Genomic DNA, 20127 nt, shown 5'->3' on the forward strand with positions numbered 1-20127 from the left:
GAAATTAATGATTCAGGTGGTAGCCAGTGTTCTCAACTGTGTAGTGTATCTTGATGATGTACGAATATACAGTAACACTTGGCAAAAACACTTAAACCAGCTAAAAATTCTGTTTCAAAAGTTACAAGCCGTGGACTTAGTGATGAATCTGGCAACAGGCAAATTCAGAAAAGCAAGAGCAACTTACCTTGGACACATAGTGGGGTAAGGACAGGTATTGCCAAAAACGGCAAAGGTACAAGCCTTATTAGAGTTCCCTAACCCTAAATCTAAATGGGAGGTTTTTCAGGATGTGCAGTTTTTACAGGAAATTTGTATGGCATTTTAGTACTGTGGCTGCACCATTAACCGATTTGCTACAAAAAAAGAAAAACAAAGTAGTATGGTCAGATGAATGCCAGGCAGCTTTTGAAAAGCTAAAGGCAATCCTAACTAATGAACCAGTGTTGGCTGCTCCAAATTTTGCTAAAGCCTTTAAAATAGCAATCAATGCTATTCCAGTAACCTGGGGGTTGGTGCAGTCCTATTGCAGAATGACAAATCGGGCATAGAGAAGCCAGAAGGGTACTTTTCAAGAAAACTAAATTGCCATCAAAAGAAGTAGTCCACTGTAGAAAAAGAAACGTTAGGACTTTTGCTGGCTCTCAAACATTTTGAAGTATATGTCCACCAGGACTATAAAGAAACCCTAATATGCACTGATCATAACCCATTAACGTTTGTGGAAAAATTTAAAAAACAAAATGCTAGAATATTGAGATTGAGTTTGTTGTTACAGTCTTATCATCTAAAATTTATACATATTTTGGGGAAAAATAATGTTATCGCGGATGCTATGTCATGAATTTAACCATGTTAACTTATCCAGATGGCGATTGTATAAAGAAAATGCTGTAAATTATTCATAGAGCGAATGGTACATGAATGCGAAAAATATTTGTGTTTTTCCAATTTCTATTTTTTTTGCACTGTAATGAAACGCATTTCGGGAATAGCATTTTGTTTTGCCCAGGGCAGACCTGTCATGGACCTGTAATTATTATTTCTCCTCGAATTAAAAGAAAACAGTGTGTGTGCCTTTAAGACTTTGTTAAAAGAAATGCACCTTTAAAGGGAGAGAAGATTCTGGAATTCCAGAGACATAGTGTACCAGCTGCATTTTTTTGTTACTCTGGGCAACAGTAGGAGAGAGCGAGGTCACATGTTGCAATGTGTCCACTTGGCTGTGTGTTGAACAGGCAGAAAACAGCTAAAATCAGTTATTTCTGAGAGATTTTCCAGTGAGGCGAACTGAAGAGAAAAGGAATTGTTTTATTTCTCGCAGCAAAAATTCTACAGGAAGCAACAAGCCAAGTTAATTCCCTGGGTGAAAAAAGAAAAGCTTCTATTTTTCAAGAAAACGTTTTTATTGCTGTGCACATCGTTCTAAGAACTGTTTCATGCTACTGCAGCCGAAGCGTAGAATGCCTATCTACCAAAGGACTATTTTCATCAAATCGGATGAAGACTTCGAGTCGCCTTTGAACATTTCCACATTGAAAGACCTCATCCACCAGGAACGTAAATCCACAAAGACTTTCTTATTTTATTTATTCTTAAGAGACAGCTAATTTTAAAAACTCTACTTTTTAAATCAAAAAACAGTTGTTACTTGTGTGAATGGGGAGTTAGATTAAAATAAGAAGTCATAAGAACTTTAGACATAGGTTTATCTTAATAGTATTTAAGATTTAGTTTTTTTAAAATAAATAGTCCATTTGTTGTTGTGTAAAGATACCTGGTCTGATCTGTTTCATTCTGGGGTTACTGGAGTGTTTAATTTGACTGTTTTTCCGATTGGGTATGAAAGCTTAAATAATATGCCTGCGACCTGTGGAGTGACGGGACTGAATTGACAGTGTGTTGCTCCTGCTGCAGTCGTAACTCAGGGACATAGTAAGTCACAGATAAATTGTTTCCTACTTGAAATAATCTCTTTACCTTCTGCATGCACAGCCGGTCTAAGCATGACAGAGCAATGCAATTTTACCAAGCTGTTGGATTTACCAAAGTACAAGGAGATATAGATTTCACTCAGGTAGCCAACAGGAAAGGATCCTACTTGTTCAATCTGCAGCTTATGTTTTGGCTGTTAGTATTGCAACATTCAAGTTAATATTTACTTTCACACTGCCTTCATTTTTCGGCAGTCCACTGTGCCAGGACTGTTTGACCTAGAAAGGCAAGAACCTGAGTCAATATCAATGCAGAGGAATGTAACTTTCCAGTTAAAGAATTAGAAAGACATTTATAAACTTCTGTTAGATTCTGTGAAGCAAGTGTTGTTTAATTACTGTTTCCCTTACCCAATGCAGCTGCATAAACACCAAAAAGGTATCATAGCTGCATAAATATCTCTTCGCACAAACAATCATTCTTTTCCAATTCTCCATGTGAAATAAAGTCAAGCTCAGGTATGCTAATATGTGCCTTTGTGTCATTTGTGTTTGTCTCTCACTGTCACTTTTACTCTTTCTCCCTAAGGTAAAAAAAAGACTTGATGATAGATCCAATGTAAAATTTAACATTAAAAATCCATCTTCCAATGAGATTTCAAATTATTTGGAGAAAGAATCCTCACAAAGAGTGTTATATCGTATTGTATAAACAAATAAAACACAACTGCTTTAATCATCAGCCTTGGTCTTTGCCTGCATCTGTCCGACATTTGCAACAGCCTCTCTATAAACTAAATAAACTATAGAACTAAAATAATCACGAAGTAGGTTTCTTGTCAAAACTCATTCAGCAAATGTTTTTTTTATTCGTTCATAGGATGTGGACAACGCTGGCTAGGCCTTGCCCATTCCTAATTGCCCATGAGAACATGATGGTGAGCTGCCTTCTTGAATTGCAGCATACCTTGGGGTGTAGGTACACCAATAGTGCTGTTAGGAAGGGAGTTCCAGGATTTTGACCCAGCGACAGTGAAGGAATGGCGATATAGTTCCAAGTCAGGATGGTGTGAGGCTTGGAGAGGAACTGGCAGGTGGTGGTGTTCCCATGCAACTGCTGTCTTTGTCCTTCTTGGTGGTAGAGGTCACAGGATTGTAAGGTGCTACCTAAGGAGCCTTGGTGAGTTGCTATAGTGCATCTTGTAGATGGTACACACTGCTGCCACTGTGCATTGGTGGTGGAGGGAGTGAATGTTGAAGGTGGTGGATGGGGTGCCAATCAAGCGGGCTGCTTTGATCTGGATGGTGTCGTACTTCTTGTGTGTTGTTGGAGCTGCACCCATCTGGGCAAGTGGAGGATATTCCATCACACTCCTGACTTGTGCCTTCTAGATGGTGGACAAGCATTGGGGAGACCGGAGGTGAGTTACTCGCTGCAGAATTCCCAACCTCTGACCTGCTCTTGTAGCCGCAGCATTTATGTGGCTGATCCAAGTTAGTTTCTGGTCAATGGTAACCCCCAGGATAGTGGGGGGATTCAGTGATGGTAATGCCATTGAACATCAAGGGGAGATGGTTAGATTCCTTCTTGATAGAGATCATCATTGCCTGGCACTTGTGTGGCGTCAATGTTAATTGTCACTTAACAGACCAAGCCTGTCCAGGTCTTGTTGCATCTGGACATGGGCTGCTTCAGTATCTGAGGAGTCGCGAATGGTGCTGAACATTGTGCAATCATCAGTGAACATCCCCACTTCTGACCTTATGATGGAGGGAAGGTCATTGATGAAGCAGCTGAAGATGTTTGGGCCAAGGACACTACCCTGAGAAACTCCTGCAGTGATGTCCTTTGACTGAGATGATTGACCTCCAACAACCACAACCATCTTCCTTTGTTCAAGGTATGACTCCAACCAGTGGAGAGTTTTCCCCGATTCCCATTGACTCCAGTTTTGCTAGTGCTCCTTGATGCCATACTCTGTCAAATGCTGCCTTGATGTCAAAGGCAGTCACTCTCACTTCACTTCTGTAATTCAGCTCTTTTGTCTATGTTTGAACCAAGGCTGTAATGAGGTTGGGAGCTGAGTGGCCCTAGTGGAATCCAAACTGAGCATGAGTGAGCAGGTTATTGCTGAGCAAGTGTCGCTTGATCCAATATCCAATATAACACAATATAACACTGTCGATGACCCCTTCCATCACTTTGCTGATGATCGAGAGTAGGGTGGTATTTGGCCAGGTTGGACTTGTCCTGCTTTTTGTGTACAGGACATACCTGGGCAATTTTCCAAATTGTCGGGCAGATGCCAGTGTTGTAACTGTACAGGAACAGCTTGGTGAGGGGCATGGCTAGTTCTGGAGCACACATCTTTAGTACTATTGTGGAATGTTATCAGGGTCCATAGCCTTTGCAGTATAATGTTCTAAATGTTCAATTGCCAAGCTTATTTGGAAATCATTTTGAGAAACAATCACATACATTATGTTGCACTGAGAAATGATGGGCTGGATTTTACCCTAGGCGGACGGGAATTCACCATCGACGCAAAAGTCGATGGCGAACCTGCTTCCGCCTAGCCCGGGGATCCGTCCCATATTTTACGGATCCCTGGGCTTTAATTGTCCCAGGGCGGGACTTCCACCCACTTGAGGGAGGAGGTCAGGGAGCAGGCACACATTGTCGTATAATGTGTTATATTGGATATTGGGTTGTTAATGGGTTCATCTATTTAATCTCCCAAGGGAAAGTTCTGCATAAATGCTCCCTAATCCTTAATGTAATCAAGCAATTTTCCATAACATTTCTACTAATCGAGCCACATTGTTGCCCTCCAAAGGACATCTCCTCAGTCACAGCAACGCAGAAACCACCACGTCCATCTCAGTCTACAGCTTTCCCTGTAATGCTCATGCCTGTTCCAACTTGATTTATTGCTCAGACCTAATTTCTTGCAATACAATATGCAGATTTTAAGATTCATATGCAATAATCCTATTTCTGTTGTGCAGCACTGTATAAAGACTGCTTCGATAAAGTAATGTACTGCAACTCACATTAGAACCATTACAGTGAGGCTTTAGGGTTGTAGTCAGCAAAAATAGAGGAAAATATGTTCCTCTTTCATCAGAATGATACAAAGACTTTCAAAGATAGAACACCTGGTGCTTCTCAAGCTTCAGTCAAGGTCAAATGCAAAGTCCTTGGATTTGAGTTGCTTTTATTAACAGTTTACTGGCACAAATACAGTGTTGTTTAAAGACTCACTTCATTTTTCTGAACATAATTGGCCTACTCAGATATCAAAACTCAATCATCTTCTCAACTTGGCAATAGTCAGAATGAGATGCTATGAAAATGTACATTTGGAACCAAGAACTACAAAGAAACAAGTTACAAAAAGCCACACCTTCACAGCAGCACATGTGAAAAACCCTACCAAGAACAAGTAAGAGAGATTTTATCGAGCTAATAAATTTTTATGGCAGTACTTGTCATCAAATATTTGTAGTCAAAAGATTTGTCATTATTTTTTTCATAAATTATCTTGAGTGGGGCTACCATAACGTTTCAGCTGATTAATGAGGTAACTAACTGAGCTATACAGACCTTGAAGAATGTACTTTTTATGCCTGGCCTATACTAATCTTGGCTAACATCAGGCAATTTGGTAGTATGAGTTCTACAATTGGTACCCGGGCACTTGAGTTACATCGAATTACATAGAACGTACAGCACAGAAACAGACCATTTGGCCCAACAGGTCTATGCCAGTTTTTAAGCTCCACACAAGCCTCCACCCATCTCTCTTCACCCTATCAGCATAATCTTTTATTACTTTTTCCCTCAGGTGTTTACCTGGCTTCCCCTTAAATGTATTTATGCTATTCACCTCAACGTGAGTCATAGAATCACAGAGTCAGAACAGCACAGAAGGAGACCATTTGACCCATGGAGTCCATGCCAGCTCGCTGTAGAGCAATCCAATCAAACCCATTCCCCGACTCTATCCCTTTAGACCTGTAAGTTTATTTCCTTCAAGTGCCCATCTAATTTCCTTTTCAAATTATTAGTTGTCTCTGCTTCTACACCCTCCTCAGCAGCAAGTTCCAGATCATTACCCCTTGCTGTATAAAAATGTTTTTCCTTACATTCCCCCAGCATCACCTGCCTTAAATCTTTTTCCCACACTCCTTGTACCATCAGCTAATGAGAATAGCTTTCCTATGCAAACCTGTCATAATCTTGTCCACCTCTATCAAATCTCCCCTCAGTCTCCTTTGCTCCAAGGAAAACAACCCCAGCTTCTCCAACCTAACCTTGTACCTAAAATCTCTCATCCCTGGAACCAATCTGGTAAATCTCCTCTGCACTCTGTGAGGGCCCCTCACATCCTTCCTTGAGTCATAGCGTTTTACAACACAGAAACAGGCCCTTCGGCCCATCATGATAAAGTGTGATGAGCAGAACTGAACACAATACTGTTGTTGAGGACTGACCAGAGCTTTATAAAGGTTCTGCATAACTTCCCTGCTTTTGTACTCAATACCTCTATTTCTGAAGCATATGCTTTGCTAACTAGTCTCTCAATATACCCTGCCACTTACTCCTTTGGTATCAAATTCTACATTCTAACCACTCCCTGTGTAATGAAGTTTCTCCTGATAATAAATTCTATTTTATGGATTTATTAGTGACTATTACTAGTGACCGGAGACAGGAGAGAGAGAGAGAGAGAGAGGAGCATGGCGGGAGTGGAGGTTTAAAAAGCACGCCAAAAGCCCATAGTTGGAGACCGGAGAGAGAGAGAGAGAGAGGAGCACAGCTGGAGTGGAGGTTTAAAAAGAGTGCCACAAGCCCAGAGTCGGAGACCGGAGAGAGAGAGAGGAGCACGGTGGGAGCAGCAGGGAAAAATTAAAAAGTGACATCAGAGTGATATCACAATCAACACTGAGAGCAGGGAAACAGAGAGCTGCCGGGGTGAGTATACATGTAAGTTTTTAATTTAATTTAATTTAAATCAAACATAGCATCAAACATCACAGGCAAGTAGGGAGATGATTTGGTTTGGGAAGAAGCTACCTGTTTGGTGAGTATCTGGTCCATTCTAATCCTAACGTTTAAAATAGTAAAGGTAAGCTTAAAAAATATATATATAAAAATGAAAATAAAATAAATAATTAAATAAAATAATTAAGTAGTTAATTAAAACACATTAAGGATGGCAGGACAGGTGATGTGTCACGGCTGCAGCATGTGGGAGCTCCTGGATGCCAGTGTGATCCAGGGCAAACACATCTGTAGTAAGTGTTTGTGGCTCAAAGAGCTTCGGCTCAGAGTCATTGAACTGGAGTCCGAGCTGCAGACACTGCGAAATATCAGGGAGGGGGAAAGTTACCTGGACATTTTGTACCAGGAGGTGGTCACACCCCTTAGGATAGGGTCTTCTGATTTGGTCAGGTGGTCAGGGACAGGAGAGTGTGGCTGCAGCTGAGGCAGGTAAGGGGACCCAGAGGGCAGGAGTGCAGGAGCCTCAGCCTTTGCGATTGTCCAACAGATTTGAGGTTCTATCAGCTTGTTTGGATGAGAGTGGGGGCTGCAGGGTGGATGAGCAACCTGAACATGGCACCATGGTATAGGAAGCCATTCAAGTGGAGGTAGAAAAAAGGAATGTAATGGTTGTAGGGGATAGTATAGTTAGGGGGATTGACACTGTTCTCTGCAGCTCTGCAGAGTGAGAGTCCAGACGGCTGTGTTGCCTGCCTGGTGCCAGGGTTTGGGACATCTGCTCAGGGCTGGAGAGGAACTTACAGTGGGAGGTGCAGGATCCAGTCATCGTGGTCCATGTAGGTACCAATGACATAGGCAGGACAAGGAAAGAGGTTCTGCATTGTCAGTATGAGGAACTAGGCACCAAATTAAGAAGCAGAACCTCAAAGGTAATCTTCTTCTTTGGCCTCCTTGCCTCGAGAGACAATAGGTAAGCGCCTGCAGGTGGTCAGTGGTTTGTGAAGCAGCGCTTGGAGTGGCTATAAAGGCCAATTCGAGAGTGACAGACTCTTCCACAGGTGCTGCAGATAAAATTGGCTGTCGGGGCTGTTACACAGTTGGCTCTCCCCTTGTGCTTCTGTCTTTTTTCCTGCCAACTGCTACGTCTCTTCGACTCGCCACACTTTAGCCCCGCCTTTATGGCTGCCTGCCAGCTCTGGCGATCACTAGCAACTGACTCCCACGACTTGTGATCAATGTCACAGGACTTCATGTCGCGTTTGCAGACGTCTTTAAAGCTGAGACATGGACGGCCGGTGGGTCTGATACCAGTGACGAGCTCGCTGTACAATGTGTCCTTGGGGATCCTGCCATCTTCCATGCGGCTCACATGGCCAAGCCATCTCAAGCGCTGCTGGCTCAGTAGGGTGTATATGCTGGGGGTGTTGGCTGCCTCGAGGACTTCTGTGTTGGAGATATGGTCCTACCACCTGATGCCAAGGATTCTCCGCAGGCAGCGAAGATAGAATGAATTGAGACGTCGCTCTTGGCTGACATACATTGTCCAGGCCTCGCTGCCATAGACGAAGGTACTGAGGACACAGGCTTGGTCACTAGGACTTTTGTGTTCCGTGTCAGTGTGCCATTTTCCCACACTATCTTGGCCAGTCTGGACATAGCAGTGGAAGCCTTTCCCATGCGCTTGTTGATTTCTGCATCGAGAGACATGTTACTGGTGATAGTTGAGCCTAGGGAGGTGAACTCTTGAACCACTTCCAGAGCGTGGTCGCCGATATTGATGGATGGAGCACTTCTGACGTCCTGTCCCTTGATGTTCGTTTTCTCGAGGCTGATGGTTAGGCCAAATTTGTTGCAGGCAGCCGCAATCCGGTCGATGAGTCTCTGCAGACACTCTTCAGTGTGAGATGTTAATGCAGCATTGTCAGCAAAGAGAAGTTCCCTGATGAGGACTTTCCATACTTTGGTCTTCGCTCTTAGACAGGCAAGGTTGAACAACCTGCCACCTGATATTGTGTGGAGGAAAATTCCTTCTTCTGAAGACTTGAACGCATGTGAGAGCAGCAGGGAGAAGAAGATCCCAAACAGTGTCGGTGCGAGAACACAGCCCTGTTTCACGCCACTCAGGATAGGAAAGGGGTCTGATGAGGCGCCACTATGCTGAATTGTGCCTTTCATATTGTCATGGAATGAGGTGATGATACTTAGTAGCTTTGGTGGAGATCCGATCTTTTCTAGTAGTCTGAAGAGACCACGTCTGCTGACGAGGTCAAAGGCTTTGGTGAGATCAAGGAAAGCAACGTAGAGGGGCATCTGTTGTTCGTGGCATTTCTCCTGTAGCTGGCGAAGGGAGAACAGCATGTCAATGGTGGATCTCTCTGCTCAAAAGCCACACTGTGCCTCAGGGTAGACACGCTGAGCTAGCGTTTGGAGCCTGTTTAAAGCGACTCGAGCGAAGACTTTCCCCACTATGCTGAGCAGGGAGATTCCACGGTAGTTGTTGCAGTTACCGTGGTCACCCTTGTTCTTATAGAGGGTGATGATAGAAAGGTAATAACCTCTGGATTATTACCTGAGCCACGTGTAAATTGGCATAGGGCAAATAAGATTCGAGAAATTAATGTGTGACTCAAGACTGGTGTGGTAGCAGTGGGTTCCGATTCGTGGGGCACTGGCATCAGTACTGGGGAAAGTGGTGGCTGTACCGTTGGGATGGTCTGCACCTGAACCATGCTGGGGCCAATGTTCTAGCGAGCCGCAGAAGTAGGGAAGCAGAGAGGGTTTTAAACTGAATAGTCGGGGCAAGGGATCAAATTTGGGAAGATATGGTAAATCAAGGAGAAGAGACAAGACAAGAGAGAAAGGTATTAATATGGGAAATGATAAACAGACTGTGACAGGAAGAGACAGAGCGTACAAATCTAACAGTAAATCAACAGGTAAGGCTTGAGGTTACATAAATAATAAAGGGACAAAACTAAAGGCTCTGTATCTGAATGCATATAACATTCAAAATAAAACAGATGAACTGAGAGCACAACTAGAAATAAATAAGTATGATCTGATAACCATTACAGGCACATGGCTGCAGGGTGACATAGATTGCGACCTGAATATTGAAGGGTACATGGCATTTAGGAAGGACAGGAAACTAGGAAAAGGTGGAGGGGTTCTGTTAATTAATGATGGTATTAGCACAATAGAGAGGGATGACCTAAGTTCAGGAGACCAGGATGTAGAAGTAGCTTGGGTAGAGATGAAAATCATAAAGGCAAGAAGTCACTTGTGGGAGTGGTGTACAGGCCACCTAACATTAACCACACTGTAGGACAGGGTATAAAGGAAGAAATAATGGCAGCTTGTCAGAAAGGTACTGCGATAATTATGGGGGATTTTAACTGGAAGAATCAAATTGGCAGAAGTAGCCTCGATGAGGAGTACATAGAATGCTTTTGGGATAATTTCTTGGAACAATACCTTCTGGAGCCAAGCAGAGAGCAGGCGATACTAGACCTGGTATTGTGCAACGAGATATGGTTAATTAATGACCTCATAGTTAAGGCGCCCTTAGGTAGCAGCAATCATAATATGATTGAATTTTGCATTCAGGTTGTGGGAGAGAAGAGTGGGTCAAAGACTAGTATTTTAAACTTAACTGAGGGCAATTATGAGGGCAAGAAAACAGAGCTAGCTAAAGTGAACTGGCAAATCAGGTAAGGGATAGGTCAATAGAGATGCAGTGGCAGACATTTAAGGGGATATTTCAGAATACACAGAATAGATACATTTCAACGAGAAAGAAAATTTTTAAGAGTGGGATCCACCATCCGTGGTTAACTAAAACAGTTAAAGATAGTATCAAACTTAAAGAAAAAGCCTATAACTGCGCAAAGATGGGAGGCAGATCAGAAGATTGGACAGAATATAAAAAACAACAAAGAATGACGAAAAGATTAATAAGGAAGGTAAAATTAGAGTACAAGAGAAAGCTAACTAGAAATATAAAGACAGATACTAAGAGTTTCTATAGATATTTTAAAAAGAAGAGTTAACAAAGTGAGTATTAGTCCTATAGAAAATGAGTCTGTGGAATTAATAATGGATAATAAGGAGATGGCAGATGAATTGAACAGATCTTTTTCATCAGTCTTCACTATTGAGGATACAAGTAACAACCCAGTCTTAACTGTAAATCAGAAAATGGAAGGGAGGGAGGAACTCAAGAAAATTACAATCACCAGGGAAGTGGTACTGGACAAATTGTTGGAGCTGCGGGCTGACAAGTCCCTGGGTCCTAATGGACTTCATCCTAGGGTGTTAAAAGAAGTGGCTAGTGAGATAGTTGATGCGTTAGTTTTAATTTTCCCAAATTCCCTAGATCCGGGGAAGGTTCCATTAGATTGGAAAATAGCAAATGTAACTCTTTTATTCAAAAAGGGAAGGAGACAGAAAGCAGGAAACTACAGGCCAGTTAGTTTAATTCCAGTCTTAGGGAAAATGTTAGAAGCTATTATTAAAGACAGTATAGCAGGACATTTAGAAAAATTCAATGTGATCAGGCAGAGTCAACATGGTTTTGTGAAAGGGAAATCATGTTTAACCAATTTATTGGAGTTCTTTGAGGAAGTTACATGTGCTGTGGATAACGGGGAACCAGTGGATCTATTGTACTTAGATTTCCAGAAGACATTTGATAAGGTGCCACATCAAAGGTTATTGCAGAAAATAAAAGCTCATGGTATAGGGGATAACATAGTGGCATAGATAGAAGATTGGCTAGCTAACAGGAAACAGAGAGTAGGCATAAATGAGCAATTTTCTGGTTGGCAAGATGTAACGAGTGGTGTGCCACAGGGATCTGTGCTGGGGCCTCAACATTTTACAATTTATATAAATGACTTAGATGAAGGGACCGAAGGTATGGTTGCTAAATTTGCTGATGAGACAAAGATAGATAGAAAAGTAACTTGTGAAGAGGACATAAGGAGGCTACAAAGGGATATAGATAGATTACGTGAGTGGGCAAAGACCTGGCAAATGGAGTATAATGTAGGAAAGTGTGAAATTGTCCATTTTGGCAGGAAGAATAAAAAAGAAGTATATTATCCAAATGGTGAGAGATTGCAGAGCTCTGAGATGCAGAGAGATCTGGGTATTCTAGTGCATGAATCACAAAAGGTTAATATGCAGGTACAGCAAGTAATTAGGAAAACTAATAGAATGTTATCATTTATCGCGAGGGGAACTGAATACAAAAGTAGGGAGGTTATGCTTCAGCTATACAGGGCATTGGTGAGACCACATCTGGAGTACTGTGTACAGTACAGGTCTCCTTATTTAAGGAAGGATGTAAATGTGTTGGAGGCAGTACAGAGAAGGTTTACTGGACTAATACCTGGAATGGGCGGGCTGTTTTACGAGGAAAAATTGGACAGGCTAGGCTTGTATTCGCTGGAATTTAGAAGATTAAGAAGCGACCTGATTGAAACATATAAGATCCTGAGGGGTCTTGACAGGGTGGATGTGGAAAGGAGGTTTCCCTTTGTGGGAAAATCGAGAACTTGGGGTCACTGTTTAAAAATAAGGGGTGGCCCATTTAAGACAGAGATGAGGAGAATTTTTTTCTCTCAGTGGTTGGTGAGTCTTTGGAACTCTCTTCCTCAAAAGCTGGTGGAAGCAGAGTCTTTGAATATTTTTAAGGCAGAGGTAGATAGATTCTTGATAAGCAAGGGGGTGGAACATTATCGGGGTAGGTGGAAATATGGAGTAATCAATTCAGCCATGAACTTATTGAATGGCGGAGCAGGCTCGAAGGGCCGAGTGGCCTACTGCTGCTCCTAGTTACTATGTTTGTATGTTCGTATCATATATGTGGAACCTAATTTTGATCTCTTTCAGGAGTGGAACCATCTTCTCTATATATTTCCTAAGAAGCCCTTTCATTATCTGAAAGGCTTAATCAGGCCCCCACCACCAACGATCCCCACCCCCCAAACCCCCCAGCCTTCTCTTTTCTAGAGAAAAGTGACACAGCATGTTTACCCTTTCCTGATATCTATCGTATCTCAGTTCTGATATCATCCTTGTGAATCTTTTTTGAACCTACTCCAATGCCTCCATATGCAGTTAAAAGACATGAATATTAACTTATGTAAATCAAATCAACACAGGTCACCTCTCAGACTTTGAGAGAAGTAAATTAATAGGATTCTCACTCCTGTAAGGATCCAACAGCCCCTGCTGGAAGTGTACGGGTATCAATGTCAGTCTGAACTGAATCAGACTCTCGCTCAATTCTGATGCTCCCCATGGTTGAAAAGCCTGCTGACATCCACTGGTAAATTACATAGTATTCACAGTACAGAAACAGGCCTTTCGGCCAAACAGGACTATGATGGTGTTTATGCTCTACACAAGCCTCCTCTCACCTTATTTCATCTTGTCCTGTAAACATATACTTCTATTTCTTTCTCCCTCATGCATTTATCTTATCTATGTATCTAGATAAAGTCACACATGAAGAATAACTATGGGCTGGATTTTACCCTCCCCTTGGAGATGAGGTGGGAGGCGAGGGGCACACAAAATGGTGTGGTGTGGCATTGGGCAGCAGGCCCAACATTCTGCCTCCATGCCATTTTGTCTGTGGCAGGCAATATGTCCCATTAGGGGCACTTAAGGGCTGCCTCCCACCTCTGTTGACATTTCACCAACATTGGAGGGGCCCACAGCTGCATGGAAAACTGGCAGCCTCCTAGCCAGACCAGAGGACGTGGTGGGGGGAATCCCTCATCTGGGAGAAATCCATGGCCCATGGAGGAACACCCTAGTGATGATGGCCACCCCCGCGGTAAGACCCCGCCCCACCCCGCTGTCACCAACCACCCTCCCACACCCTCACCAGGGCCTATCTAACTGGCCCCGGTGACCCCGATCTCCTCCAAGAGTGCTGCTTCAGGCCTCCTCTAATACTGGGAGTGGCCACCATTCCTAGTGGTGCTGCTGGTACTGCTGAGCTTCCAGCCCTCTGATTGGCTAACAGCTCTTGGAGGTGGGATTTTGTCCCTTAAAGGGACTTTGGGCAATTAATTGCCTGCCTGATGTTGAATTCCACCACGGGCCCAATACAGGCCCGAGGCGGGGTTGCTCCCCATCTTCCAGCCTGTTGCCGGGACTCCTGTCACCAATATAAAATCCTGCCTATTACTTCCATGATTTATGAAGGCACCTGATGCCAACAGAATAATATACGAGGAAGAGTTAGTGACTTCAGTCGACGTTTGGAGAAAAAAAATTGACAGAAAAAGGAGAGGAAATATGAAAACACTGCTGAGCTAAATTAAATGATTTAAAAAATACTTGCTTCAAAATTCCTTGAGACATGATGCCATCAAGTTTGCCAAAATTGCACCCGCAAATGGCCTCCAGTGCTGACCTGCTGGTATTTGGGAGGTTGGTGGGAAGGTACCTAACTAGTATGGGGCAAGGGGACACAAGGACCATTACGGGCGCATCTTTGGCAACTGCATGCTTTATGCCCACATAAGCATTGCCAATCGCGATCCTGGGGGTGGCGGCGCTCTTGCCCAGCTACGGCCATGTTCCCCTCAGGCTTGATGCCTGTAATTTTTTTGGGGGGTCCAGGATGTATGTGTTTGTGATTGCTAATCATGATTATAAGCTGTTTGAGCTTTACTCTCGACCTTGGCTTTGTGAGAGATGTATTTCAGTTCTTTTCTCTGGGAGAGTGATCCATAGCACTTGCAGGATTATAAGTGAAGGACAAAGCTGGATCATCATTCTACAGAAACATTTTTAACAAATATATAAGTCCAGAGGGATGTGATCTGAGAGCACATTGCATAACTTAAGCTTTATACTCAGTTTGTGGCGTCAGCGAAACTCTTGATCAGATTACTGCCTTATAGACACTCCTGGTTATCCATTACTTCACATAATTCAGCATATATTAACAATGTCATTATTGAAACATAAAGTTATCAGCTATATCAAGTTGAAGGTCTGTCTAATGAAATAACCTACTTTAGTATGGCATTTGCTGTTCCATAGTAGAAGACAATCATTTTACTCTAGTTCAGACCCACGTTGCGAACAGGTTAGAAATGTTTTCCAGCATCTGCAGTAATTTGCTCTTGTTTTAGAAATGTTTATTTTTGCCTTTCAGTTTAGGTACCTGTGAACTGAATTAGCTTGCTGTCTTAGAAAAGTTACTCCCTAGAATGTACGCGGGAAAATGGAATTAGTTTCATCCTTATTTTTTTTTTAGTTTTGATTCAAGTGACCAGACAATTTCAAACCAACTCCAGGGCAAAATACACGTTTTTGTTACAATTTCTCACAGACTGCGGCAAGGAGACTGATCCTCAGGAGGCTGATCCTCAGTATTAAAGGATTGGGATATGAGGGAAAAAACAGGGAAAAAATTGGCTCTTCAGCCTTAAAAGATGATTGAGAGGTATTTTCTTGATATAAAAGATAGAAAACCAGACAAAAAGTTAAATTCAGCAAAAAATTGGAAGATCAGGGGTTCAAATTAGTGAAAACTCAAATTTTGGGTGAATGTCTGGAAGCTCTGCACAGAATGTGACACAATCTTGGAACATGCCTCCAGGTAGGATAGCAGATGCAAAAGAAGAGTTATTTAAGAGATTAATAAATGCTCTGCTGAGGGGATCTGCAAGTTATTTTTTTGATGAGTGAGCTAATGTCTTCCTCATCCTAATATTTATAACTGTGGAATTATCATTTCTTTCAAAAACATTCTCAAGCTTAATGGGAATTTGGTTAAATTAAAGCAAAAACATCAAGATATATAGATATTATTTTGTTAATATTCCTTGATAAATGCCTGTTATTGCAATATTATTTTTCAATATAATACCAATGCTGTTATGGAAAATAAAGTTGAAATCTACAGAAACCTGGGTTGCTCCTACTTGCATTATTTTAATTTTTAATCTCATTTTCATTCTGTTTTTGTAAATAACAGTTGGGTGTTACAAAATGAGGTTTTGGAGGATATTGAAGAAAATAGCTTTGTCAACCTACCCAATCTTAACGAAATGTAAGTACATGCATCTCGAAACCAGCTTTTGTTTGAGAATGAAAAAAATACTGCATTTGCATGAAGCTCTTCTTATCATAACATTCAGTGTTAAAAGTTTGTTTGTGTTAACGTCTATTTGTGTAAAGTACAAGGTGAACAGCTTGTGTTGTAGATAAATGCTGAAGAACTTAAACATATGGGCTGGAATTTCATGCTACCCCAGCGAGCAGGGAGGGGGGTGGTAGAGTAAAATGGAGCGGGAGGCTCCAGGAGGCTTTCCCTATCCGCTCCTGCCTCCACCGCCTTTGATGAAGGGCGGTAGGGGCGCGAGAAATGGCCAATCAAGGCCCTTAAATGTCCACTGAATGTCCACACAGATGTTATGCGTGGCAAGCGGGTGTCCTGGAGCCGGGAAAAACTGTCTGGGAAAACCAAGTGGCTGCAGATTGTCCCTGTGTGAGGCCCTGCTCATCAGCCACAGGGTGCCTGATGGAGGGCCACCCCCACTACCCCAACCACCCCCAGCACCTGGCACACCCCCTTTCCCCAAACTGACCACCCTTGCCTCGCTGGGGCCCAACTGGTTGCCCCCAGCGAGGCAACCAAAACTTACCTGTGCTCCCGGCTCCACATCTTATATCTTTGGCTGGGCTGCAGTCCCAGCAGTGGCCACCGCTCCCAGTGGCGCTGCTGGGACTAAGAGCTGTTAGCCCGTTGATTGGTTGGCAGCTCAATGAGGCGGGACTTTCTCCATCAAGTGGGTGGAAGTCCTGCCTCAAAACAATTAAAGGCTGGGGACCCATAAGATATGGAATGGATCCCCAGGTGAGGTGGAAGCTGATTTGCCATTGACTATTATGTCGGAGGCTGGCTCCCATCTGCGCCCCCCCGCCCTCCACCCTGGAAAATTCCGGCCATGGGCTGTGTATTGTTGAATACATACAGATATGTTCACCATCATAGGTTCCTGTGATCACAAAATAGCCAAATTTGTGCAGTATCATTTTTATATCAGAAGGTATTTAATAGGAGTATATTACAATACAGCAGTAAATCATGGTTTTAAATTACATAACTAATGAGGAGCCAAGCCAAAACAGTTGATGAATGAAATCAGAACATAGGAATCTGTTCCTGTCTTTCATGTCACATACATAGAATTAATGGTGGTGAAAGTGTAAAATGGGTGATAGCAAATTGGTAGCTCGCATAACACTTCAATGTAAACGTCTTTGGAGGAGTAAATTGGACAGGGTGTAAAACTATCACCCATTGCTATTGCCATTGTGCACCAGGACCAAAGACTAATTTCACCCTCACTACAATTTATAGTCAACTGTTTCTGTGTCTGCACTACTTCTGTAACAGCACTGCCAGCCTCAAAGAAGTTCTAGTTCTTTTTTTTTTAGAGATACAGCACTGAAACAGGCCCTTCGGCCCACCGAGTCTGTGCCGACCATCAACCACCCATTTATACTAATCCTACACTAATCCCATATTCCTACCAAACATCCCCACCTGTCCCTATATTTCCCTACCACCTACCTATACTAGTGACAATTTATAATGGCCAATTTACCTACCAACCTGCAAGTCTTTTGGCTTGTGGGAGGAAACCGGAGCACCCGGAGAAAACCCACGCAGACACAGGGAGAACTTGCAAACTCCACACAGGCAGTACCCAGAATCGAACCCGCCCCACCCTCTCACACACACTGTACCCCATCCAACTCCCCATCCTCTCACACACACTGTACCCCATTCAACTCCCCACCTTCTCTCACACACCTTGCACCCTATCCAACTTACCACTCTAGAGTCATACAGCATAGAAACAGGCCCTTCGGCCCACCACATCCATACCGACAATGCCTATCTATACTAATCCACCTGCCTGCATTAATTCCATATCCCTCTATGCCTTGCTCATTCAAGTCTCTCTGTCTTGGTTTTCCTTAACCTCTATCATTCTGTTCATACTATTTTTCTGTCCAGAAAACTGGTCCAATGAGCATCAATCTTTACCGTTCAATCCTAGATTGTGATTTGTTGGCTGGCTATTCATCCTTTGGAAGCAATATAGCCACATTCCAGAATCCACAAGCATGCACTTTTAACACAAGTCACAAGCCAGTGCATGAATCCTGTGCAATTTTCCCCTTTCTAATCCAGGAGTGCTGGGAACCTATGTACCATTATTACCATCCAGCTGAGCTTAATTAATTCAGCATAAAGTGGGGATCAGCCTTGAAGCTTCATTTGTATATGGCTCTGTACCACACTGGCTGTACATTTACCAATGCAAACATTGAAGAAATATGCTAATTTAATCTCTATGCAAGTTGTGAGAGCAGGAGAACTGGAAGTTCTGGATTTAGACCATTTTGGCGACTCTGGTATTTGCCTTTCTCACCTGTTGTCTTATTAATGTTTTGCTTCTCGTAACAAAGTTCTGTTTTGTGAAAGCAGCTGTTGAAGAGAAATGAGCTGCAGCATGTAGAATCTGTGTTGTAGGTTTCAGGTCAGCAACTTTCATTATCAAGTGATTGATCTCAGTTGCAGGCAGTCTGTTTTGGCTATAACGTAGAATGTAACATTACAAATTTAGAGTTCTCTAAATAAGACTAAATCTCCACATTTAGTGACAACTTCAGTCATAGTTGGTTAGTTTTTGAAAATGACTTACTGTATTTTATCCCTCAATGAATAGAAGAAAATGCTTTTTGTCTATCTACAAAAATTATTCTCTCACATTTGTACAGCTTGCTTTGTGTTTTTACATGTTATAACATTTTTTTCCTACGCTACACAATTTTCAATGCTCAGGAGCATTTTTGCACTACATTAATGCACTAATTGTGCTACTTTAAGCCACTTTTGCCCATGTGTTACAATTTTCCCTATTATTCTCATGATAATATTATGTGTGATTTTTTTAAAGCTATTGGAACTAGGTATTATGAGTGTCTGACGTATGAAGAGGAAGTTCAAAGTACTGAACTACTAGCAGTTTTAGTTCTATGTTGAGATGCAGAGACAGTATAGAGAAAGCAAGTGTCAGAGGATCTGGAATCTGTCATTAAGTGTCCACTCATTTTCAACAAGCTTCAACTAATTTGGCTCTCTTCTGGCAAAAGCAATTCAAAAGTGAGGTTTTTATATTTTGTTTTGGGGGTATGTTTACTGATTTCCCTGAACGCCTTGTACCTTTCCTGAGTTGTAGAGAAGGTATTGTTGAACAACTGTGTTGCTGATGAAAGTCAAATCTGATCCTATCTATTCAAGGTTCCCGTGCAGGTTCACAATTATTCAGGTACAGAAGTATCTGGAATCATTAGCGGAGTTACTTGGCAAATGACAGGTTCAACTTTGACATGAATCAACAAAGTAAATTTAATATCCCACAGCATCAACAACAAATTAATAAGCTGCTATGAGAGGTCGGGATTGAGTTTCCAATTTGGGAGCAATCAGCAAAATGGGTGTAATTTGCACTCAAAATCTGCCATGAGCAACCTTTTCAAATGTAATTCTTTCCATAAAATAATTTAAAAATTATTCCTTGATATATTTAAGAGTGGAACTTGGTGCAGTTTGATTAATACAGTTGCAAATGTGTTTATCACAAAAAATATACACTTTATATTTTTACTTTTAAGCGCAGTGTCAATCCACCACCTGTGAGTTACCCACTTTTAAATAACTAGAAAAGCAAACAGAACTATTTCCAAGTGCAAGTATCAGTTTCTTAGTAAATAAAATAAAGCTTTTAAAATGTTCCTGTTGGTGCCTTTGTGCCCAAAAGGACCAGCTTAATTTTCATAGGCTTCTCAAAAGCCTGCAAACGAGCGCAATTGGCAGGAGCTTCCAAAGGTAATTAGTTCATCCTGGGAGGCAGTGGCCAGTGTTGTGAGCAGGACCTGCTTCTAGCAAGATATTTTAGAAACTAGGGCAAAAGATCAGTTTGCACTGAACACAATTTGCGGATAAAATTCAGCAATCATTTGTGCCAATTACTCTGATTTTGACTGAATTATGATGGAAATAATAGTGCAACCAAGCAGAAACTCCACGTCAGAATATATACTTTGTTGCTTGTTGATTAGTGTTTGTCTGATGAA

At 42.2% G+C, this 20127-nt stretch overlaps 1 protein-coding gene across 1 annotated transcript in view; it reads left to right on the top strand.

The window, feature by feature from the left end:
- LOC137376716 (follicle-stimulating hormone receptor-like) overlaps window positions 1-20127 on the top strand; it is a 214329-nt gene that overhangs the window by 113348 nt on the left and 80854 nt on the right. The window contains exon 3 of the mRNA XM_068045690.1: window positions 15950-16024. Within this exon, the coding sequence (XP_067901791.1) occupies window positions 15950-16024 (75 nt within the window). The remainder of the gene's footprint in view (window positions 1-15949; window positions 16025-20127) is intronic.

Source organism: Heterodontus francisci, chromosome 13, assembly GCF_036365525.1.
Source record: "Heterodontus francisci isolate sHetFra1 chromosome 13, sHetFra1.hap1, whole genome shotgun sequence".
Lineage (NCBI taxonomy): Eukaryota > Metazoa > Chordata > Chondrichthyes > Heterodontiformes > Heterodontidae > Heterodontus > Heterodontus francisci.